This window comes from Emydura macquarii, unplaced genomic scaffold (assembly GCF_026122565.2).
Source record: "Emydura macquarii macquarii isolate MOO-44397 ecotype Brisbane River unplaced genomic scaffold, CSIRO-AGI_Emac_v2 contig_3328, whole genome shotgun sequence".
Classification (NCBI taxonomy): domain Eukaryota; kingdom Metazoa; phylum Chordata; order Testudines; family Chelidae; genus Emydura; species Emydura macquarii.
The window spans coordinates 4873628-4899045 of record NW_027133465.1 but is presented as its reverse complement, the minus strand read 5'-3'; the positions used below and the strand labels follow the sequence as shown (position 1 = coordinate 4899045).

Genomic DNA, 25418 nt, shown 5'->3' with positions numbered 1-25418 from the left:
AAGAGCGCTGCTGGATACTGGTTCATTCTCATTTTAATGGACTATGCGACCCAGTTGTGACACGCTGTACCCTATGCACACCCTTATAGTGTGATCTGTGTATCATTCATGTTCACCCTTATGGTGTAACTGTGTATTGTCTAATGCAAAGTATGTCATTTAGGGTGTTTTTGAAATGCTCATGGCATACTGAACATTATTGTTGTGGTAGCATGTTTCCTGCAATGTCATACATATGTACAGATATGAAACTCTGCTATGTCATATCCCCAAATGTGTGTCTCACATGGCTTGAGTAGATGCAGACAAATTCAAAGCTGTGTTTCCATGCCCAGCAGAGGCATGCATACAGGAACTATGGACTGGCCTAAGCATCTGTGAGCACTTGGGCTCAAATGGAAGAACTCATGCCCATTGCCGGACATGGCCGATCACCGGACCCCGGGGGGTCGAGGAAACTTGTTAAAAGAAAGAGGCATCTTCCCCTTGAAATCCATCTTCTAAGCAACACCAAAGACTGAGAATCTACCCACAGGGAGCGGGGAGAGGTGGAGAGTGGAAGCCTGGTTGCTAGAGATATCACAGCCAGCCTGTGTGGTAAGCTAACATTACAGACTGAAAAGCTACTGAAATATTAATCTTAGCTTAGGATGCGAGTTACCTTTTAGTTGATTGTGACCAACTCCTTGATGCATTATTAATCTCTTGATTTATATTAATCTGATTTATATTCACTTAAAAACTTGCTGTAGTCAATAAACTTATTTGTTTGTTTTATCTAAAACAGTGTGTGTGGATTGAAGGTGTGCAGAGACTTCACTCAGAGTGACAATGCTGGTGCAAATCAATTTCTTTGATAAATTGACTGACAAATGTAAATGAGCTTGCAGGGTGCAGTGTACAGCACTGAACCCTGTAAGACAGCAGTTCCTGGGGTTGCATCTGGGACTGGGGGTGTTTGCTGAATGTCTATCCCATGAGTGGCTGGCCAGAAGAGTTCCTTCACTAGATCAGAGACCGATTACTCGCAGGAGGCTGGGCGTGGGCTGATCCACGAGTGGGTGGTTCACACAGCAAAGTGGAGTAGGTTGGGGCCCAGGAGTGAGGAATTGGGGTGACACAGCTACACACCAGTCCAGATTGCCGGGGTAGAACATCACACCAGTACCCAGAAGCTGTGCCATTATGCTCCATGAATGCCAAAACGGTGGCTATGGAACTTATGAACTTATGAATATATTCTCTTGAGTATCTCTTGAGTTGAGGAGATCCTGACAGATCAGAGAACAAACTTTAAGTCCCAGGCAATGAAGCAACTCTGCTTCATTACTAAAAATCAAGATACTACTGACAGCTATATACCACCCCAAACAGATGGCCTGGTGGAACGCTTTAACAGAACCCTAAAAAGGATGCTCTGAAGGTTTGTTCTGGTGGATGTCTGACATTGGGATCAGCTACTCTCTCCTCTTCTGTTTGTGGTCTGGGAAATTCCCCAATCTTCCACTGGCTTCTCGCCATATGGGAGGCAACCCTGAGGGATTTTAGATCTCATTTGGGAAATGTAGGAAGAGCAGCCATCCTGAGCTGACAACATAGTTCAGTATGTCTTAAACCTGCAGGAGAAACTTAAGGCTTTAGACTCACTTGCCAGGGAGAACCTCCTACATGCCCAAGACACCAAGAAGCTATCTACAATAAATGGGTGCGCATCCGGGAGTTTCAGCCTGTTGATTGCCCGTACTAACTGTATTACTGCTGTATTGCCAACCCCAAGCATTCAAAATTCATGAATCAGGACTCAAAAATCATGACAGCTGCCTAAAAATCACAAGTTTTTAAAATAATCTTGTGATCATATCAAGAGAATTGGCACATTGCTTATACTGTAGATAAAAAGAAGAGTTTGGGCTGGATTATCAGAGGAACAGTCCCCTAGATTTGGACTGGAGTCATGGTTGGTGATCAGCATCTCTAAAAAGCAGGCCCATCAGCAAATAGATCAACAAATTCCAGATCAACAAATCAAACCCACCTTAACCAAATAAGACATGTTTATTTTGGGAATTTATATTATTACTAGAAAATGGTAAGATTAGAAGTGATTCTGAGGATAATGTGTATTAAAAGGAATTGGAAAATATCCTGATAAATTACCAATACATTATCCAATAGAACTTTCTATAGCCCCTGATAAGGTAGCTGTTAGCAGACGCAGATCAAAAGGAGACTCCTCTTTTAGTTCAATGACGGGGACCTATGCTTCTGGAGCAGTACGATCTGACCTGTCTTTCAAGTCTCACTTGGAATGGCTGACGGGATGGATCCCTTGATGATTACCTGTTCTCTTCATTCCCTCTCCAGCACCTGGCATTAGCCACTGTTGGAAGACAGAATACTGGGCAAGATGGACCATTGGTCTGATCCAGTATGGTCATTCTTATGTTCTAACTTTAGGATTTTCCAGACTTCCAGCCAAATGAACACATAGGCGAACACACAGGGTCAGATTTTCAGAATGCTGCATGTACTTTTCCATGAGCAAACGTGTGTTCATTCATGTGCCTAAATCGTGCATGCAGTTGGAGTGACTGCTCGTACACTTGAGGGAACTGCATGCACAAATGGCTAGGCTGAGAATTCAACATGGACAGGATGCAATCACTTGATTTGGAATTTGGCAAAAGCACTGGCATTAACACATCTAATCTTCCAAAAAATGCCATGGAATCTTGATAATGATCAGTGGTCAGAGCTCCTGTTTTACTTTTCATCTGAAAGACAGCAGCTTGTACAGCAAAGCATCCCTAACAGCATTGCTTTTGATTCAATGCCACTTACCTGCAAAGGTACTGATGTATTAATGATTCAGAAGAAAGACAACACATAATGAATTCCAGGCACCACTTCTATCAATGCCTGCCTATTTCTTAATGGCCCTCCATCCAATTTCCTTAAGAAGTTTTCTGAGACATGAAATACATTTTTTCTACAGAATGGTTTGTTCTATTCCATTGAAAATGCGTCTTAAAATTCTCTTAATAATTATTCTAATTCTTTCCTGGCCTTATTTTCCAAAAAGCAACTGGAAGAAATGGTTTCTGGCCAGCCTTAGCATTGACATGAATAGCCCTCTTATCATACGGAATTTGTGAGCTTAGATCTTACGTGAACACAAGACTCATAAGCTTGTTAAGCATTTACATTCCCTGCCTGAAAGTAAGGTGATTATTCTGAAAACATTCTTGCTGTTGCAGTATATTGGATTCACATGAGAGCAGGACTGAGGATTTGTTAATGGAGTTATGAGTGCTGCATATCTGTATATTTGCTGTAGCTACAGAAATTTCACTTAAAGAGTCCCTTCATGATAAATACAGATCAAGCACTATTCCTTCTATTGGTATTGTCTCCTTCCTTAATTTAGGTAACTCTAGAATCATCAAATATACATGAATAGACAACACAATTGGTATAAAATGTCAAATTACAGTTTGCGAAGATTTAAGCCCATGACAAAAGATTTGATGTAATGCCCAGTGTACAGCTGAGATTTTCACTGTGTTACCATTCTTATTAATAATTTAAGTGCCTTTAGAGTGGCTGATACCATATAAAACATAAGGGAAGCTACATTCCCTGCCCAAAGGAATTTATAAATTCTATGATGAAATGTATTCATAATATGCAATTATTATTTACAGGCCACATACAATCTACAAATCCATATTAAATTATGTAAAGTTGACTTAACCTGTCAAAAGCAGTGAAATCCCATTCTCAGTTCTCCTTGTAATACCTAGGTATTACAACACATATGGCACCATATGCACTGATTGTTTTGGAGCATCTGGCAATAAATTCCTTGTCACAGTGAGTTAGCAAAGGGCAACGCTGTAGTCTGAACTATGAATTATGATAGGGTGAGCTCCTCAACTGATGTAAATTGGCATAACTCCATGAACTTTGGTGGAGTTACATTGATTTACTTTAGCTGAGTATCTGGCCCATTTTCTTTATTATGTGGACACAGGATTTGTTGTCGTTGCCTGTATCTTAATTTCTTTTAGAGGGAGAATTTTATTTTTTAAAAGTTAAATTGTTGAATAGTTCTCCCAGTCTCTGTATAGCTGTAACTAAACTAAACTTCTCCATGTACGTATTGCTGCTGTAAGAAAATATCTTGTAGTTGAACCTTTCCAAACAATACCAATAATTGAAGACCATTTTGAGATTCTCATTTATCGACGTATAGTGAAAAAACTTGTTTTGTTAAATAAAAAATAAATAAATAAAAGTGGACCACACGATCATGCCAGCACACCTTTCTCATAAGCTGCTACCCACAATACACTAGTCTTGGACTTTTCACTGATGCAACACTACAGTAAGGTACAGAGCAAAGTCACATAAACAGTGAAAACAACAAGAGTTCTGTGGCACTTTAAAGACTAACAAATTTAATTTTTGTAGGCATAAGCTCTCACTCACGAAAGCTTATGCCTACAAAAATTAAATTTGTTAGTCTTTAAAGTGCCACAGTACTCTCGTTGTTTTTGCTGTATACAGACTAACACGGCTAACCCTCTGGAAATATAAACAGTGAAGTAAGAGCTATGTTATACAAGGAAAAGATATGAAGGTCAGGGGCACAATCCTTCTCTCACTGATGTCAGTGGCAAAATTCCCATAGATTTATGAGCAATGAGGCTTTGCCCCAGGATTAGTAACTTCAATGCTTTTTTAGTGCTTTAATCAAATCATCTGTGACAGTGCTAGCTTCTCATTATAAACCCAATTTTCAGCTCACTTCTAACTTCATCAAACCCAAAACATTCAACCTGAAATTGCACATGCCGCATGAGAGTACTAGTTGGTGTCTGCTTACAGATCACCAAATCACACTAGGAACAGGATGACTGCCTCCTTACGTCTCCTTATAACATGTAGGAAAATAATCTCTGTGATCATAGGGGACTTCAGTTTGAGTGACATGCTGGAGGGTCTCATGCTGTCAGTACTAAAATATCCTTGGAATTTCTAAACATTACAGATTTCTAAACATTACAATTTCCTAACTTAAAAAGTGTTGCAGCCAACCCAGGAGGATTTTATATTAGACCTTGTCCTAACTGATGAAGAGGGATTGATGACAGACCTAACAGCTAATGCTAGTTTAGGTACAAGTATCATGTCTTGATCAGACATGTGCGAGCAGAATAAAATCCACACCAGTAATATATATACTTGGCACTTTAATAGGGCCAATTTCACAAAGCTGAAAAGAATTATAAGACAAATCAGGTGGGAGGAAAAACTTAATCAGAAAAATATGAATGATAATTGGGAATCATTTAAGAACACCATACAAGATGTCTAAAATGCCACAGTACCATAATTGAGGAAGAAGGTTGTGCTGGTTAAAAAAACAACAATCTGGTTTACAGGGGAAGCCGTAAAAAATAAAAATATAAAATACAACAAATGGAAGAAAGGGGAAGCTGATTGTAATGAATATAAATCAGAAGTTAAGAATAGTAGTAAATTGATAATGGAAGACAAAGGACAAAAGGATAATTCTAGGGCCAGCAGAGTTAAGGACAATAAGAAGGAGATTTAAAAATATATTAGGAACAAAAACATTCCTGACAATGGTTATTGATCCATTCTTAGATGGAAATGGTAGAATTATCAATTATAATGCAAAAAAAGTCAGAAGTGTTCAATAAATGTTTCTGTTCTGTATTTGGGGAAAAACAGGATGTGGTGATAATAACATTCTTTCCATTCCACTTGTATCTCTGGAGGATGTTAAAAAGAAGCTACTAATGTTAGACATTTTTAAAACAGCAGATCCAGATAACTTGCATCCAAGAGTTTTAAAAGAGGTGGCCAAGAAGCTCGCTGTACATTAACACTGATTTTTCAATACGTCTTGGAGCTGTGGAGAAGTTACAGAAGACTGGAAGAAAGCTAATGTGTCAATTTTTTAAAAGTATAAACGGGATGACCTGCATAATTATAGGCCTGTCAGCCTGACACCATCCTGGGCAAGATAATGGAGTGGTTGATACGAGACTTGATTAATGAAGAATTAAAGGAGAGCAATGTAATTAATGTCAGTCAACATGGGTTAATGGAAAATAGAGCCTGTCAAACTAACTTTGTATCTTTTTTAAAAAATGAGATTACAAGTGTGGTTGATAAAGGCGTGTGATTTGGTACCACATGACATTTTGCTTAAAAAACTAAAACAATATAAAATTCACATGGCATACATTAAATGGATTAAAAATTGGCTAACTGATGGGTCTCAAAATGTAACCCTAAATGTGGAATCATCATTGAGCAGGTGTGTTTCCAGTGGGGTCTCGCAGGGATCGATTGTTGGCTCTATGCTGTTTAACAGTTTTATCAACGACCTGGAAGAAAACATAAAATCAGCACTGATAAAGTTTGCAAATGACACAAAAATTGGGGCAGTGGTAAATAATGAAGAGGACAGGTCACTTTATCCATTCTGAGCTATCCAGATCTCTTGGTAAACTGGGGCTCAAGCAAATAATATGCATTTTAATACAGCTAAATGTAAATGTAACATCTGGGAACAAAGAAGGTACACCAAACTTGCAGGATGGGGGACTCTATTCTGGGAAGCAGTGATACTGAAAAAGGTTTGGGGGTCGCAGTGGATAATCAATCAGCTGAACTTGGGTTCTCAGTGTGATGCTATGGCTAAAAGAGCGAATGTGATCCTGCATAAACGGGAATCTCGAGTAGGAGTAAAGAGGTTATTTTACCTCTGTATTTGGCATTGGTGTGACTCTTGCTGGAATACTGTGTCCAGTTCTGGTGCCCCACAAGTCAAGAAGGATGTTGATAAATTAGAGAGGGTTCAGAGAAGAACCACAACAATGATTAAAGGATTAGAAAACATGCCTTACAGTGATAGGAACTCAGCGTAGATTATCACAATGGGCCCTTCTGGCCTTACAATCTATAAATCTCATCCTAGGGTAGATTTTTCTTCTGCAGAAGTTTGTGCAAAGGAGTGATGGTGTCTCTGAATTTACCTTTTGTTCACTTTAAAACAATTTTCTGAAAGCTTTTTTGACTTATATTTCTGAAACAACTACACCTACAAAATGGAATGTGCAGTTCTATCCTTTAGTTAATAAGCAGAAGCATATTTGGATGGTGTTGCCAACTCCCATGATTTTACCACAAGTCTTTTGATTTTGGGTATATTTCTTAAGGCCCCAACTTTTGGAATAAAGAGATTTGGCAAAAGAAATCTCAGCTTTCATTTAAAAAAAAAAAAGTAAGTTGCTAGCCCTCATCATTAAGGAGAAAAGCTTTAGAATGTTAAGTGAATGCAATCTAAGGGCTCAGAAAGCAGAACACAAATAAAACAAACCCAAAATGTATTATTATTTTTTTAAATCTCGTGATTTTTATGCCTTGATTAATGATTTTTTAATGTATGAGGTTGGCAATAGTAACTTGCTGAAAACATTGAGATATACTGTTATCTTTTTTACAAGAATACAAAAGCAAGGATTGACTATGCACTCACAGCAAATTTATCAAAAATGGCCACTGATTTGGGATGCCTGATTTTTTTGGGTTCCCAGTTTGAGCTAGCAACATCCAGAACTCCAGACAGAGCTGTGGGTGCTCAGCACCTCTGAAACTCAGGCCCAGGGTCTTGAAAGTTGTGCACTCAAAAACTGAATCACCCAAAATCACTTTCGAAATCTGTGGTCTTAAGACACACACCCATATACCACAGAGTGCATGGCCACTACCAGATAATCAGCAAACACAGGGTCTGTAGTTGTTTCATGCTATCCATAAAAAATACGAAGGGGAAGATGTGGCTGACTGGCAGCAAGATGCATTGATAAGTGGGGGTGGAGAAGGACTTTGGGAAGGCTGGGCTCCATCAGCAATGCCATAGAGCTGAACTGATCTCCAAGCTGGGAGCTCCCAATTTCTTTTTCCATTTATGTTAACATGTTTTCTTCTTTCTTGTTATGAATGCTAACCTGGAGGAAAAGATCTGCCGTTATTTCTTGGCTGGGTCAGTTTACCAATCTGTCGTGTATTATGTACCTTCATCATTTTGATCCCCAGACCAAAAAAAAAAAAAAAAAGTCAGTTAAATTGAAGTTAAGGTTGAGAGCATTAAAACGCATCTAACCTTGTTGTAGTTATTAAGAAAAAGAGATCATAAAGGCAACCTAGCTACCCTGACTTTGCCCCAGCCTCAATGCATGCTGGGAGAAGGTGTGGGGGGCCGCATTGCATGCTGGGAGCAGGTATATTCAGACAACTTTGCATGCTGGGATCATGCTGGGCTTCACTGTGGTGGGGGAGGGGGGAGGAAGAGGGTGCCAGCACTACATGGTGGGGGGGGAGGCTGCACTGCATGCTGGGAGCAGGTGTTGGGGGGAGGGTGCACAGTAGTCTTGGGGGGTTCACTGCATGCTGAGAGGAGGGTACACTGCATGCTGGGAGCAGGTGTTGGGGGGAGGGTGCACAGTAGTCTTGGGGGCTTCACTGCATGCTGGGAGCAGGTGTTGGGGGGCTGCACTGCATGCTGGGAGGAGGGGACACTGCATGCTGGGAGCAGGTGTTGGGGGGCTGCACTGAATGCTGGGAGGAGGGTGCACTGCATGCTGGGAGCAGGTGTTGAGGGGGCTGCACTGCATGCTGGGGGAAGGTGTTGGGGGGCTGCACTGAATGCTGGGAGGAGGGGGCACTGCATGCTGGGAGCAGGTGTTGGGGGGCTGCACTGCATGCTGGGAGCTGGTGTTGGGGGAGCTGCACTGCATGGATGGACCCTGGGAGAGGCTTCCCACCCATTACCAGGGCAGCCCTAGGCAGGGCCAGGCCTAACTCCAGTCTCCTCTGTTACCATGGAGACTGCCCCCCCCCCAGGTTACCCAGAAAAATATTTTTCTCATCTCACGTGATAAAAACACGTCCCCACGTGATGGGGGACAGTTACCATCCCAATCACAACTATGTTGTCCAATCAGCATCACCATCGTCCGCTGTTGTCCCGCCCCCCGGAAGTACCTCAGGCAATCAGGAGGCTGTTGGAGGCAATTACCTTTCAGCGGTTTGACCGACAGCGCTGAAAGCAACGTTGAGTGACGTCTCCCGCCACCAATAGCTGTGCGGCCAGGCGGCTCGGCGCCCCAATCCGCGGTCGGGTTTCTCCCAGCACTGCGGTAATATGGCCCCTGAGCGAGCGGTCCCGGCCCGGTGCTTCTGCCGCCATTAACCCCTCGGTGGCCGGCTGCGGTAAAGGGGCCGATGCGCAGGCGCCTCACGCGCTGCCGGGCCGCTGCCCTCCCGTGAGGATGAGCTCGGCCGCCGGCCCCGCCGCGCTACCCGCGGGCTCCGGTAGCCGGGCCCTGCATGTGGAGCTGCCCTCGCAGCAGGTAGCTGGGGCCCGGACTGCGGGGGGGCTAGGGGTGTGTGTGTGTGGGGGACGGGGGTCCCTGCGGGCGGGGGGACGGGGTGCTGGCGGGGAAGGGCCTGGCCCTGAGAAAGGGGGGCGCTGACGGTAGTGTGGGGGGCAGTGAGGGGGGGAAACTGTGGGGGCCGGTCCCTGGGGCGGTGAGTGGGGGGGATGGTGGGGGAGGGGGTGGTGAGTGGGTCATAGAGGTGGGGGTGCCTCCAGGTATGGGTAAGCCGGGCAGGTGCTGGCGAGGCGGATAGGCTGGAGGGTGCCTGGGGTATCTGTGGGGTGAGGGAAGGAAAGGGGAACCCTTGGGGTGCGGAGAGGAGAGGGGCAGATTCACTGGCAGGGTTGCTGCTGCTTCATAGGTGGTAACATACACACAGCTCTTCATTTGGAGGAGTAGGGGGAGTTGCATCACCAAGCTATTTTTCCTGTTCCTCTGACCCCCCCCATAAATTTGTCTTACGCTTTTTGTGGTAATAGAACAAATACTGTTGTTTTAATGTCAGCGGGGAAAGAAAAAGGGTGTCTGTGAATAAAAACGATTCCATTACGGCTGTTTAAGAGACGGATAAGCCTCTGCCCACCTCCTACTCCCGCCTTCAAATGTTCCCAACTTTGTTTACTGGTGTAGCTGTTGGTTCAGCAGGTGAGCCTTTTAATCTTGGAGAATGAGTTTAAAACAAGGTTAAGTAAGAAATGCTGGTTTTTTTCTGTAAGCGTATAAATGTTTAGCAAAGCATATTTAACAAAGCTCCTACTTTTTCCTCATGAATACAGCTTCTTGCAGATCATTTATTAAAGAATAACTCAACTTAAGGTCTCCACACTTAAGTAATTAGATCAACATAGCTGCTTTGCTCAAGGCTTTGAAAAATTGATGCCCTGAGTGCTGTAGTTAGGTCAACATAATCCCCAGTGTAGACACAGCTAGGCTGAAGGGAAGAATTCTTCTGTTGATCTAACTACTGTCCTTCAGAGAGGTGGATTAACGTTATTGATGGGGGGAAAACCCCTTCCGTTGCCCTAGGAAGTGTCTATGCTATAGTGGCACAGCTGCAGTGTTGACATACTCAATGACTCAGAATGTGAGTTTGAGTAATATAATGTTAGAAGTCAAACTTCAAAACTCTTACCTTTGTCAGTGTGTGTAATTAGCAAGTGAGATGATCCTTTTCTGTTTTACCTTTTTTCTTTGAAGTCTTGTAAAATAAGACTTGAATCTGCACCCTTAGAACTGAGTTTGTTACTTCTGTTATAGCTGATGTCACTGATAGCTAAAGAACAGAAGGGAGCTGTATTTCTCAGTTCTATGTGCCTGTAAATAAGTACCTAAGCATGATTCAAAGAAGATCAATAGACATCAAAATCAACTGAAGAGATTGCTAGCCCTGTTGTAAAACCAAGAAGAGAGAGACACTCAAAGTTTTGGAGGGCATTATTTTATAGTACACTTGTGTATGGGTGATTAATATTAAAAGTATTAGGCTAGCGAGCCTGCATATGAGATTGAGGCCCAGCTGTGCTAGGCATTCTACAAACACATAAAAGCTATGTTATGAAGAGCCTATGTTCTAAACACAAAGGAATTATGTGACAGAGCTTGGAATTGAACCCAAGGCTCCTGAATACTAGTCCACTGCCGTAACCTTAAGACCATCCTTCTGTCCCCCATGTAGTATCTGGCCTTGATGTCCGTGGTTTTGACTGAGATGTAAAATGTTTTTCACATATAGTCATTAACACTCTGCAAATGTCTCCTTTCTTTGCTCCCTTAAAAAATACTAATAATGATAGTAGGCAAAAATGGTGAAACTTTTGAGCCTGTACTGGTTTTTTTTTTTCATTTCCCTGTTAATTAGAAATAATATGAAAGTCATTCTGACTTAATCTCTATTTTAGTCTACTGTTTATATAACATGAAAAATCTGTGTGGAATCCCACATAATTCAGGCTAATTTTCTAGCGCACATGTACACTTTTCATGTACAATTTTCTAGCACACATGTACACTTACTAATTCATGTTCCAGTACGTGGTGCCTTATTAGAACAGGCAGTGCCACACTTGAACTGTGCAAACATGAGAAATGGTGACCTGAGTTCATTGCTATTTTTCCAGCAAAGAACAAATGCTTAAATTGTTGTATGCACATAAAGTTTGTTTATGTGTAATGTTTGACTGCACTGTTTGAGGATGTAACTAACCTACAGCTCTGTCAAAATGTCAGCTTCTATTCTTCATCTAAAATTTTTAGGTTTGCTGATCCTATTCCGCTTTAGAAAGAAAGTGGTCTGTATCTGTCTGTGTATCTGATATGTAACAGCTTAAAACACACTTTCCAGCCCTGTCATAGGCAGTCAAGAGGAAAGAATAAGATCTCTAGGCTTGCAGTGGTTCAGTTGGAAGGATCTGAACAAAAGTGCAGTCTTAACATTGGGAGCTAGTCACGCTGCAGTCAAGTGATTTGTTCAGTGTTGCTGTACTAATTACTGATTCTGATCAAATGTAATGTGTAGTTATTTAGAGAGAGGAATGCCCCTTTTCAGGTTTCATGCAGCATGTGGTCCATTTCTGCTCCTGCTAGAATTGATAAGAATTCTGCCATTGATTTTGGTCTGAGGAGGTTTGAAGATCTTAATGATCTGTGGTGGAGATGATCACTGAGGGCCCAGAAGTTTTGTCATTAGTCAATCTCCTTGTTCTGTAAACAGCTGCATTAACATGTAACTTGTAATAAATATCTTGTTAATATATACATAAAGGGTGCAGTCAACTTAAATATCACTCATAAAATTCAAAATGTGTAACCGTTTTCCACTAGTTTTTCAGCTTTATATTATGCATTGATGTGCTCTCTGTAGCCTATTTTCTGTTTGTGTGGGTCTTTCTAAGATTTTTCTCTCCCCTATTTGTGGAAAAAGGAGGAAAATGTAACTACAAAACCCCCTGCCAATTTTTGTAGACTTGAGAAAAGGTTTGTTTGTATTATTTAGAAGCCCCAGTCAGGTAGCTGTAACTTAGATCAGTCCATAGAGTTACTCTAGCTTGTTCTGGGGACCACCGATTAAAAGTCGGTGTCCTTCTAATTCTATAGTTGTCCTGTGAAAGTTTGCAGTGAACTCTGAAAATAATTGCAAGAAATGTTCTTCAGGAGGGTTGGGGTAAAGAATATATTCTTAGATCACAACCGTACATATAAAGCAATATCCTGAAGTTCTTGCCAGGGGTGGGGTCTCCTCACTGAATAGTGAGTTTGTGGTGAGTAGGAAATCTGAATCCTTCCACTGTTTTACAAAAAGAATCAAAGATATTTAATGTCAATAAAAACACAGCTCCTGTCTCCTCTGTGAAGTTTTACGTGAAAGGCCCCAACACAGTAAACTACATAGTATGCAATCTATTTTTTTAGGAATGAGATGAATTGGGATTCAGCTCTCGTTCCAAGGTGTCTGAATATATTACATTTGAAGTTTAGACTACTAAACTATTCCTCTGGATCTTGGGTTCAAACAAACTAACTTTTATAAAGTTATAAAATAAGTTATATAAAATAACTTTTATAAAGCTATGGCTGGAATTCCAGACCATTGTGGGTTCCCCCAGCTGCCCCATAAATCCAAATACTTGGCTAGATTTCTGGACTCGAATAATAAAATACGTAAATGTGCTAGACGCTTGATAAACAATCAAATGCAATCCCTGACCTGAAGAGCATACAGTCTGAAGTCAGATATGACTTAAATGGGTATAAGAACATATAATGTTGGGAAAGGGTGAGGTAATACAAGTGTTAAAATTCCACACGCTTAATGCGTATACATTACTTCTCTTTTTGTAAGTAATATGGCAGAATCAAGATTTTAACAGGGATTTGAAGAGAGGTTGCTGGCTTGGTGAATGTGTTTTTGAAAGGCTTTTCAAAAGGAAGGGACAGTATGGAGATGGGAGTGGGAAGCAGCTTTTGTTCAAACTTGGGAAAAGTATGTGTGAGCCACGTATTTAACTAGAAAGGTGTGGAGAAGAGAATCTTTCTGTTATGTTACATAATTTTATTACAGTAGTAAAAATGTGAAGTAATTTTCTTACTTTCCTACTAGTAAAAGGACACTGGTAGCTTTTGTGTAAAAGAGGAAGTGGAAGTGTTAAACAACACTAAAGGGAGAAAGGAAATTTTAGCACTTAAATGGGGTTTTCACTTGTCTTAGGCTGGGTATAATTCTTTCAGTAAGGGGTGTGATTTCCCCCCCTTCCCCCTACTTCCGTCAATAGTTATACTGGTCAAATGCCTAGTGTGAATACAGTTATACTGTTAAAGGTACCTTATATTGGTATACTTACTCTCCTTCCTGTTGGGCACAGCTATACTAGTATAAAGTAACTTTATAACCATAGAACTGCAGCCACAGTAGGATGTTGTATATCTCTAATTATAGCTAAAGCAGTGCAACTTTAATATATAGACAAGCCTTTAAAACTGTTTGTTACAATTTGGGATTAGTCTTGCTCTGTACACAGTGCAATTCTCAACTTTGTTATTCTACTCCGCTGATCTATACCTAAGGAGGATATAGATTGGATGCTTAGCACTGAAGTACGATATATAGCCATTTGATACCTTGATGCTTTTCCCAGAGTTGCACACAAGCCTTTTTAAATTACAAGCTAGTTATAGTCAATATATTAGCTACTAAGGACAAAACACAAGGGATAAAGACTTGACTGGTGATAAACTCCAGTGTTGGCTCATCTTTGTCTGCTCTAGCTGTATGTCATGACAGCGTTTTATCTTTATTTACACATTTATTGGTAATAACTCTTTAGGCATGTGCATCCTTTAAAAGCATACATAATGCTTTAAACTAGGAAGCTGGGTGAGATAGTTGGGAGATGCCTAGGTAATCTCTACACCTGATTAGCATTGAGAGGGAGGAAAATGAAGTAAGAAAGGACACAATGTCCAGAGCAGAATGGGCATTAAGAGGAAGGGTAGTGTAGATACCAGTCTAATAGGTGATATTGACAGTAGAAAGACAAATATAAAGGCAAAGGTGATGGAGTAGCATTTTCTATCAATGATGCGGTAGACTGTAAAGAAATTAGAAGTGATGGAATTGATAAGGCAGAGTCTGTCTGGGTAAAAATCACTTTGGGGAAGAAAACTACTGGAGTTTCCCTTGGGATAGTGCTTGGGGGATGCTACAGATCACCAGGATCTGATTTGGACATGGATAGAGACCTCTTTAAGGCTTTTAATGAAGTAAATACTAGTGGAAACTGTGTGATTATGAGACACTTTAACTTCCCAGATACAGACTGGAGGACAAGTGCTAGTAGTATTAACAGTCAAGATTTTCCTGGATGTGATAGCTGACAGATTCCTTCACCAAATAGTTACTGAACCAACAAGAGGGGATGCCACTTTAGATTTGGTATTGGTGAGTAGTGAGGACCTCAGAAGAACTAGCTGTAGGGGACAGCCTTGGTTCGAGTGATCATGAGCTAATTCAGTTCAAACTAAATGGAAGGATAAACAAAACTAGATCTGTGACTAGGGTTTTTGACTTCAAAAGGGTTAACTTTAAAAAATCAAGGGAATTAGTTGGGGAAGTGGACTGGACTAAAGAACTGATGGATCTAAAGGTGGAGGAGTCTTGGAATTACTTCAAGTCAAATTGCAGGAACTATTTGGAACCTGCATCCCAAGGAAGGGGGAAAAAATTTATAGGCAAGAGTTGTAGACCAAGCTGGATGAGTAAGCATCTCCGACAGGTGATTAAGAGAAAGCAAAAAGCCTACAAAGAGTGGAAGATGGGAGGGATCAGAAAGGAAAGCTACCTCTTGGAGGTCAGAACATGTAGAGAGAAAGTGAGAGAGGCCAAAAGCCAAGTAGAGTTGGACCATGCAAAGGGAATTAAAACCAACAGTAAAAGGTTCTATAGCCATATAAATAGGAAGACAACAAAGAGAGAAGAAATGGGACCGCTAAGCACTGAGCATGGGGTGAAGGTTAAGCATAATCTAGGCATGGTTGAATATCTAAACAAATACTTTGCCTCTATTTTTAATGAGGCTAATGATGATATTGGGGATAGTGGTAGGGTGGTTAATGGGAATGAGGATATGGAGGTAGAAATTACCACATCCGAGATAAAAGCCAAACTTGAACAACTTAATGGGACTAAATTGGGGGGGGGGAGATAATCTCCATTCAAGAATATTAAAGGAACTAGCACATGAAATTGCAAGCACATTAGCAAGGATTTTTAATGAATCTGTAAGCTCAGGGGCTGTACCGTATGACTGGAGAATTTCTAACCTAGTTCCTATTCTTAAGAAAGGGAGGAAAAAAGTGATCCAGGTAACTACAGGCTTGTTAGTTTGACCTCAGGAGTATGCAAGGTCTCTGAAAAATTTTTGAAAGAGAAAGTAGTTAAGGACATCGAGGTTAATGGTAATCGGAATAAAATACAAGATGGCTTTACAAAAGGTAGATCATGCCAGCTCAACCTGATCTCCTTTTTTGAGAAGATAACAGATTTTTTAGACAAAGGGAATTCAATGGATCTAATTTACCTAGATTTCAGTAAGGCATTTAATATGGTTCCACATGGGGAATTATTAGTTAAATTGGAAAAGATGGGGGATAATATGAAAATGGAACGATGAATACGGAACTGGTTAAAGGGGAGACTACAATGGGTCATACTGAAAGGTGAACTGTCAGGCTGAAGGGAGGTTACTAGTGGAGTTCCTCAGGGATCGGTCTTGGGACTGATCTTATTTAACCTTTTTATTACTGACCTTGGCACAAAAAGTGGGAATGTACTAATAAAGTTTGCAGATGACACAAAGTGGGAGATATTGCCAATACAGAGAAGGATCAGGATATCATACAGGAAGATCTGGATGACCTTGTAAACTGGAGTAATAGAAATAGAATGAAATTTAATAGTGGAAAATGCAAGGTCATGCATTTAGGGACTAATAACAAGAATTTCTGCTATAAGCTGGGGATGCATCAGTTGGAAGTAACAGAGGAGGAGAAGGACCTGGACGTATTGGTTGATCACAGGATGACTGAGCCGCCAATGTGATGTGGCTGTGAAAAAAGCTGATGAGGTATTTGTACCGTTATACAAGGTGCTGGTGAGACCTCATCTGGAATAATGTGTGCAGTTCTGGTCCCCATGTTTAAGAGAGATGAATTCAAACTGGAACAGGTGCAGAGAAGGGCTACTAGGAAGATCAGTGGAACGGAAAACCTGGCTTGTGAGAGGAGACTTGGAGCTTGGCTTGTTTAGCCTATTCAAAAGAAGGTTGAGGGGAGATATGATTATCTCTCTGATGTATTTATAGAGAGCAAAGATGAGGTAGGGAGAGGAATTATTTAAGTTCAGCGCCAATGTGGACACAAGAACTAATGGCTATAAACCGGCCATCAGGAAGTTTAGACTTGAAATTAGATGCAGGTTTCTAACCATCAGAGGAGAGAAGTTCTGGAATAGCCTTCCAAGGGGAGCAGTGGGGCAAAAAACCTAGCTGACTTCAAAACTGAACTTGATAAATTTATGATGGGACAGCCTAGTTTGGCAATTGACTGATCTTTGACTACTGGTGGTAGATATATTAATGGCCTGTGAAGGGATGTTAGATAGGGTGGGTTCTGAGTTATTATGGAGAATTCTTTCTTGGGTGTCTGGCTGATGAGTCTTGCTCACATGCTTAGGGTTTAACAGATCGCCATATTTAGGGTCGGGAAGGAATTTTCCCCCCAGGGCAGATTGGCAAAGGCTCTGGAGGTTTTTCATATTCCTAAGTAGCATGGGGCACGGCTCACTTGCTGGTGGATTCTCTGTACCTTAAAGTCTTTAAACCATGATTTGAGGACTTTAATAATTCAGTCATAGGTCAGGGGTCTATTACAGGAGTGGCTGTGTGAGGTTCTGTGGCCTGTGTTGTGCAGGAGGTCAGACTAGATGATTATATTGGTCCCTTCTGATCTTGGAGTCTGAGTCTATAATGTAGTGCGGTCTGTTTGCATGAAATCAGGTGGCTTTTACTAAGACTGAAAGTGCCTTTTTTTGGTCTGGTGATGCATGCTTGGTATTACAATAAAGTGTATCTATTTGCAATGCACTTTCAAAGTCTTCCTTCCATCTGAGGATCTCAAAGTGCTTTATGGGCATTCGTAAGCCAGTCAACACTATTCAGAGAAATATTATAGGTTGGCTGTGGAGGAGAGAAACAGAGATTAACTGACTTTCTCAAGATTTCACTGTGTGTGGTAGAGTTAGGACTAGAACCCAGCGTCTTCAGTTTGGTCCCCTTTCCTAACCATTAGTATGCTTGCCCCATTGTAGGAGAGAACCAACTTTTCTTTGGCCTTCATCTTCTAAAATGTAAGGCTTTATATAGGCAAAATAAAAGGAAATTCTGTATAGAACTATCTTAACAACTTAAGAGGAAAGTATTTCCTTGTTGTGGAACTAGAGATCCAGTATGCCTATCTTGCCTGTTTCGTAAGATTTGGAAGGCAAAATTGATCTGGCTGAGTGCAGGGTGAGTGGGCAGATCTTATTTAATTTAGGGTTGCATTCTTCAAATCTCTGTTGAATGTTGGTCAGTTTACCTGATGAGTTCACCTTCTCTATCACTTCTTATGTAGAATTGTTTTGTGTCCTTAGCATTACGATGACTACATGATAAATATAGCTGTTGGAATGGGGAAGGAAGTTAATTGTTTGCCTTATCTTAGTTTCTTTCCTTTCTTGTAAGTAGTTTTTGTTTTCTGAGCATTTGCTTTTGTCCTTTCCACTCCCAATTCATGTAGTGAATGTAATGCTTTACATTTTGAACTTCCAACTTTACATCTAACCCATTAATTTGAACCTTTATTATCCTAAAGTTCAATCGTGTTCAGTGTTCATGATATCTGGAGATCTCCCTATTTCATTTTAACTGTTCAGGTGCTGCAATTTGATGCACAAATTGTAATCATTTGTGTGAATGGAATTTCTCTGAATCAATTTCTACTGGATTTATATAAACATTAATATTCTTGATGGTACATATGGAAACTGATGGAGTAGGAGGAAACAGTAGTGGGAAATTCGGTAGACATCCTGGGGATCATAACAATTAAATGTGAATTTTAGTTTTGGTCTTGTCTGACTCATTGGTTCTGCACTTTGTTGAGACACTGTGTGTGGATTTGTAAATCATAATTATGTGAAATAAGGAGGAAATTATTTGCTATTGGTGAGCAATGACCAGCTGCAGTGCAGTTTTCTGAAGCAGTAGGAGAACTGTCTCAGTTTTATGATTGAAAAAGTAATTGTGAATTCAAGTATCTTTACAAGGAAGGACCCTGGTGGGCAACAGAGTTTGGGCACCTTTAGAGGTGAAGGAAAGGTGGTATGTTAAAAAGGTCAAAGCAAAAAACAAGTGTTGTAATGACTACCTATGAGGAAGCAATCTATCCTGCTTGGCTTTGAAAATCAGTGTTTCAGTTCTCCATTAGCATTAGGATTTACATCATCTGCTGCAGACCATGATGGTTGCCTGTTTTGACATTAACAAATAGACTTTACATAGTGTACGTGGCTGCAGAGAGGAAAACAGTAATAAGTACAGGTGTGCAAGGTAAGGGGCTCTTAAAATGCCTGGGGCTTAGGGAATGCTGGTTTATGCCCTGTAAGGCTTACAGGAGGGAGTACCAGTTTGATGCATCTTGGGTGTTCTGCAGCTCATAAGGCTTGCCGAAGAGAGCCTTCATTCCACGTACCTCCTTAAAGTGTGTGCATCAGGGTCTTTCAGTGGTACGTAGCCACGTTGCTCCAAGTTATGCAAGTCAAATGCGTTATTGCAAACTCCTTTGCAATCCAGGAGAATTCTGAAGTTCTGGACACTGAAGTTGCTTCCATCTTTAAATAAAAACATTGCAGTTGCATGGTTAAAGACTCAATTTTAGGAACTGTGAAGTTAAGATTGCTCTGTAGCATATGCAAAGTTAATGATGTCTGTCCCATTACCCTGAGACCATATACTTGAATGAAGGGTTAGCAGACTCTTTCAGTGCTCTGGTGGGTCTTTTTAAAAACTGTAATGAATTTTGAGAGTATCAGTTCTAATGATATTCCATACACATAAAACTGAAAATATTGTTGAAACCAGTAATACCTGTAAAACTGGAAATAACTTCTAAAGGTTTGCCCATTGTTACTGGTACCATTCTAGTAGTGCAGTCTAGTTTCTTCCTTTTAGCTATCCATTATTACTTCCACTGTACGAGGATTAAGCTTTGGCTTCCAAATTTGTGCCTCATCCATTTTTGGCCCTCAACTCAGGAAAGCCAAGACAGCATGCTATCTGGATTCAGTTGGAATGGAGAAGTAGAAGTGCTTGTCAGCATGCTGATGGGTCTGCAGTGCCATCAGTTTTGCTGTCTTCTACGGTGGCCTAAATTGCATGTTGGAGAGGAGGGGTGACCAAACCCTCTGAGAGCACTCTTGGTGCATGAGCAGTTAACCGCTATGTCCTTCAGGGTCTCTGCTCAGCTGGTTCTGCTCTTATATCTCAAACACTTTTACCCGTTCCAGGGTCCACAGTTATGTACAAAATCTCATCATCAGTTGTCAAAGGCTGCAAATGTATCACACTACAAAATGTCTAACTAAATCAGAGTTCTTTAGGTACACTAAAAGTGGGAGTTTTAATGAACTAAATGATGGAATGAGTACAATGTTAAAAGTTAAATATTAGTCAACTTATTTGCTGCTGCTAAATTTTCAATTTTCAGAGGGCTGCAGTTATTTTGACAATATGTTCCCAACTCATGATTTTATCATGTCTCATGCTGATTGCTGTCTTTCTTAAAGCCTCAGCTCCTGGACTCAAGTGGATATGTGATGATTTCAGCCTTCATTCTTAAAGGAAAAAGTAAGTTTTTAGCCATTGTAGTTGTGGAGAAAGCTTCAAAATATGACTCCTGTGCACTCCAAAGGCTTAAAAAGCAGAAGGCAAATAAAAACCACAAAATCTATTATTTTTACATAATCCTGTGATTTTTGAAGCCAATCTAATGATTTTTGGTGAGTCTGACTCATGATTTTTGAACATTTGGGATTGGCAATACTGCAGCATACAACTGCATTAAAGGAATTATGGGAAAGCTGGGGCTTTTGGCATCTGGATAAGGGACAGTTAGTACTTTTGATGCACAGGAAGTTGTGGGAGGCCATTTAGGTCTGTGGAATAATCATATTAAGTGGATACTTCTGCTAAAATGGTTAATAGCCACCTAATTAACAATGTAGTCATTAGTTTCTCCCATTGTCATGACTAGGGGCAGTTTGTGCCTCTCATCTACTTCAGGCTGTCTGCAAATATGAAGACATTGCACTGGTTCCATTTGGTTCAGGTTTGGAAGACTTTGGCACCATAATCCCAGGCTACAGTAGTTTGAAACACGTTCTATGGCTACAGAAAACACAGGGACTAAATTATGACAAGTATTAAGTGATGTGAATGAATTAAGAGCTGTTGCGTGGTTAGTGTGTGAAGTTTGAAACTTCAGCCACACTTACTATGGTTGTTTAATATATATAACATTATATTAACATGAGTTAATTTTTTGCACTCTTCCTTAACTGCAAAACAGCTGGAAGGATTTTGCTCAGATTTTCTACATGCTCACCCTTGGGCACGGCCGATGCATGCCAACTTATTTTTGGTATGAGTGGTTTTTTGGTTTAGATTAAACTCCTTCCCAAGTGATATATGGTATACTGAAAAAAGGCACTTAGACCCATATAATTTCCTCCTTTCCCCTTCCCACTGTGTAAACACCTTCTTGTGATGTAACTATTGGTTTAAATTCACAGCATAAACTGTAATGAATAAAACTCTCCTGATCTTTCAGTTGGCTCTGTGTGGGTTGAATTCCTGCTCCATTGAATGCAATGGGACTTCATTCTGGGAACATCCTGTATCTTCACAACAAGTTGAAATCTGTGAAGTTCAGGAATCTGCCCATGCAAATCCAGTTGTGGGAGTAGCCTCTTAATTGGTCATGTGTTAATGTTTTGAGGGCTGTTGCAGTCATACCTTCAGTGCTTTCCCTGTACTGCTCTTTAAAGCAGCTAGCCTCTGCTGGATCGACAATAAGCCAGTTAAATGGTAGCTTGAGAGGGCAGATAAGGTTAGTTGACACAATTTTGAAATTGCAACTACATAATAAAATACACTTAGAACCTCTATCCTCTTATCCTTACCATTCACATTGTCGTCTTGGACTGTAAACACCCTGGGGCAAAAGCAGTATCATATTAGTCTGTATAGCACCTAGCACAAGGGGGCTTCAGTTCTAACTCAGGTCTCTGGCTGCTAATATGATGTAAATCGTTAATAAATCTTGTTTGCTGAATAAACAATCCATGATGTTCAGTCACTGCAAAAGTTGCTGCATGATTTGACAAGACAAAACATCTAACTGACCTTTAATCTAAACTTGCAGAGGGATCAGCATAGCACATGAGAAGTGGCCAGCAGCCAAAGCTGTCCTGTTAGTGGTGTGGGCTCCTTGATTCATACTTCAGGAAGGTTGAGGGTTAGTCTACACTAGAAGCGCTACATTGATGTAGCACCAGCATGTCTGGTGAAGATGCTCTGAGTGGCAGCAGCTATGTCTCTTGCTAACATAGTGCTGTCCTCACCAGCACTTAGGTTGGTATAACTTATGTCACTGAGGGGGATGACTTATTCACCTCCCTGAGGGACATAAGTTATACTGACATAAGTAGTAGTGTTTACAAGCTCTGAGGTATGCAAGCTACTAGCAGGTAGTGTTTCTCAGTTAGATCCATAGAGGAGGCAGAAATTTTTCACCTTGGCAGTATTCCAGCAGAGACTTATGCATATTTACTTTGTTCTGGAATATTATATCATTAAAGGGAATAGAATTCAGGGGTTAAATTAGAGTAGGAATTGTGACTCCTGCCTTCTGGTCCAAGTTCTGCCACAATTTGTGTGACCCTGGACAAATCACTGTCTCTTGGTGCCTGAATTCTCCTGCCTCTAATTTGGAACTAAACTCCTTGCACTCTACACTTAAGGTTCAGAACGTTCTTGTGAGGTAGGTTGTTGCAAAGTGCTTTTGACATCAGCTGATGAAAGTGCAAAATATGTGCAACAACTATAAGCCAGTGTAACAGGAACATTGATGAAAATATTTTTTCTATGCCAGCACTACTTGTTCCCTGTGTTTCCTTATTTATGGCTTCCACAGTAGTCCTGGAAAGACTTCCAGAAAGGCTTTTAATGGTAGCATTAACAAATAACTCATCAGAATTTGAAGAGAATCAAACATTTTATTAACAAAATACCAAAATTTGACTTCTGAAAGAATCTCATATCAGTACTGCACCCTTAGATGTGCTGTGAAACAGTTTTGTGTAGACACACTAGTTTTTAAATTCTATTAACAATATTGTAACTGTAGAACTTGATAGCCTGACTTTTTAAAAAAAAATTTTTTGCTCTCCTCACTTGTGATGGCTTTCAGAACTTCAACAAGATTCTGCAAAACTCTTTGGAATACTTGAAATGTGAATGATGGGACAGAATTAAAAACTTACTTTGTAATTAAGGATTTCAATTCAGGATTTGTTTTTCTCAGTAGTGGGTTTTGTGTGATGTGGCCAATTGTTCTGAAGAAAATAGAGCACTAACTTACTTCAGGTAGGTCACCAAATAGCTACCATATGGTAATCACATCCACTTACTGCCAACCTGAGCTAGAGTTGAACCAAATAGTTGGCGTCCCTGTCTCTCATTTTGAATGCCCCTTACTTATTTAGTTCCCTTGAAAGTGCAGTAGACTAGGACAAATGTAGTACTCAAAATAACTTTTCCATGTATTATGTTGGTCACGAAAGCCTGGAGGTACGCTACTAAAATTTGCACTTCAGCCCATTGTGCTAATATTTTAATAATCCGTGATCTGCTAAAAAATGTACCTCTTGTCACTTATTAGTAAAGAAACAAACCAGTTGGATTAATGTTTTGATATGCAGAAAACAATAACATTGATGTTCCAAACAAAATCACTGTAAACTAGAGTAACTTGTGAGAAGACTTACTGAGATGACTCATGCCTTGTGTTTCAAACCCTTTATCTCCTGTGGTGCTGACAGTAATCTGTCAGTTGATAATGGTGGAGTGCATAGACTCTAGGAACTCTGTATATTCATCTGTTTAATTTTTTATATTTAAAAAAAAAAAAATCTGTAAACATAGCTGGCCTATGTCTAATCATGAAGCTGTTGCTATGTCCATAGCTTTCCGTCTGTACTCATTGTCATCTTAGATTGTGAAGTCTGGAACAGGGACTGTTCTCCTTCTCTGTATATATCTGGTTCAATTGGACTGTAGTTTTGACAGAGGCTTTTAGATACTACTGTAAAACAGAAAGGAATAAATGCCGGTTATAAGTTCAGATTCACCCAGATTTTTTTAATACTTTTTTTGTTTTTGTTTGGGGGAGAATGAGAAGTTGTTACCAACGTCCTGTTGATGCTCCCGCAGTCACTTTTTGCTAGCAGTATTGGTTTTACTTTGCCATAGACTTCATGTTGAGGAACCATTGTCCAACTTAATCATGCTAAAAAGATTACTCAGGAAAATATTAAATAAAAATTTTAAAGCCAAGATGAAAAATAATTAAGATTACTCACTCTTTTTTGGTCACAGTGTTGGAATGTTCATTTTGTTTGACTTAATGATCCTGTCGGCTCTTTTCATAATATTTAAAACTATTGTTTTAATGATTTACAGTGTAAAATTTGAAGTGGTAATTATTTTTTTTACTGTCACTCTTTTTTACTGTGATGAAAGCCCAATGTTAGGTCACAGTAAAACTTCATGGGTGTAGAATTGGTTGTGTGAAGTTTATAAATACATGTTCAGTTTTTTAGGAAAAGCTTAGAAATAAACTATGTAAATAGTTAACAAAACTTGTGTGTTTAAAAAAAAAAAAAAAAAAAAAAGTCTCTCTGAGCTAACAAGCAGTCATCCTCTAAGTATTGCTTATCCTCCTGCAGTGCAGACTTTCTTTTGGGACATCTCTAAGCAGTGTCCCCTAGAACAGTGATTCTCAACCTTTATTTGCAGGCCCCTTTTTGGAGATTTCAAATGGAAGTGTGGATCCGTTGTCTATATCAGGGGTGGCCAACCAGTCAGAGACAAAGAGCCAAAAAATAGCTATAGATACTGCAAAGAGCCAATTTGTGCTGCTCCGTCCATTTCGGTGGCAGCTTGTCAATTTCACTTTGGCGCCCCATACAACGCGCAGAGCAAAGAGCCGCATGCAAAGAGCCGCATGCAGCTCGCGAGCCATGGGTTGGCCACCCCGGTCTATGTCATATAGTTGAGTTCTGTTCAGTTTTCAGTATGTCTTTCACAGACTGCTTAGACATAGTCTGTGGACCCACAGGGGTCAGTGGACCCACAGGTTGAGAACCACTGCCCTAGAATAACTGGGGACAGTTCCAGAGGGGTAGCTGTGTTAGACTGTATACAGCAAAAACCAATGAGACTCGTGCAGCACCTTAAAGACTAACAAATTGTTAGTTTTTAAGGTGCTACAGGATTCTCATTGTTTTTGTGGGGACAGTGACTCTATTTATAACGTTGTCATTTGGAAGAAATAATGTTCCACCTTGTACATGAAGGTCAAGTCCTGCTCTTTCAAGAAACCCTGGCAGTATGCACTGTGCCAGAGCATCCCATGTTAGTGTCCATAAACCTGCTTCTCTGGTCAAACGGGGCCTGCATAATGATGGAGTAGTAACCTTTTTGGTATATGTACTCATGTGTTCCTTGTGGTGGGTAAACTATGGGCACATGAGTCCCATTGATGGTGCTGGTGAAGTTTGGAAAGCTT

The 25418-nt window shown here is 40.4% G+C and overlaps 1 protein-coding gene across 1 annotated transcript in view; it reads left to right on the top strand.

Moving 5' to 3' along the window:
- Positions 1-9275: 9275 nt before the first annotated feature.
- The window catches only part of UVRAG (UV radiation resistance associated), a 155497-nt gene continuing 139354 nt past the window's right edge, over positions 9276-25418 (top strand). The window contains exon 1 of the mRNA XM_067533189.1: positions 9276-9452. Coding sequence (XP_067389290.1) covers positions 9372-9452 — 81 coding nt within the window. The 5' untranslated portion in view covers positions 9276-9371. The remainder of the gene's footprint in view (positions 9453-25418) is intronic.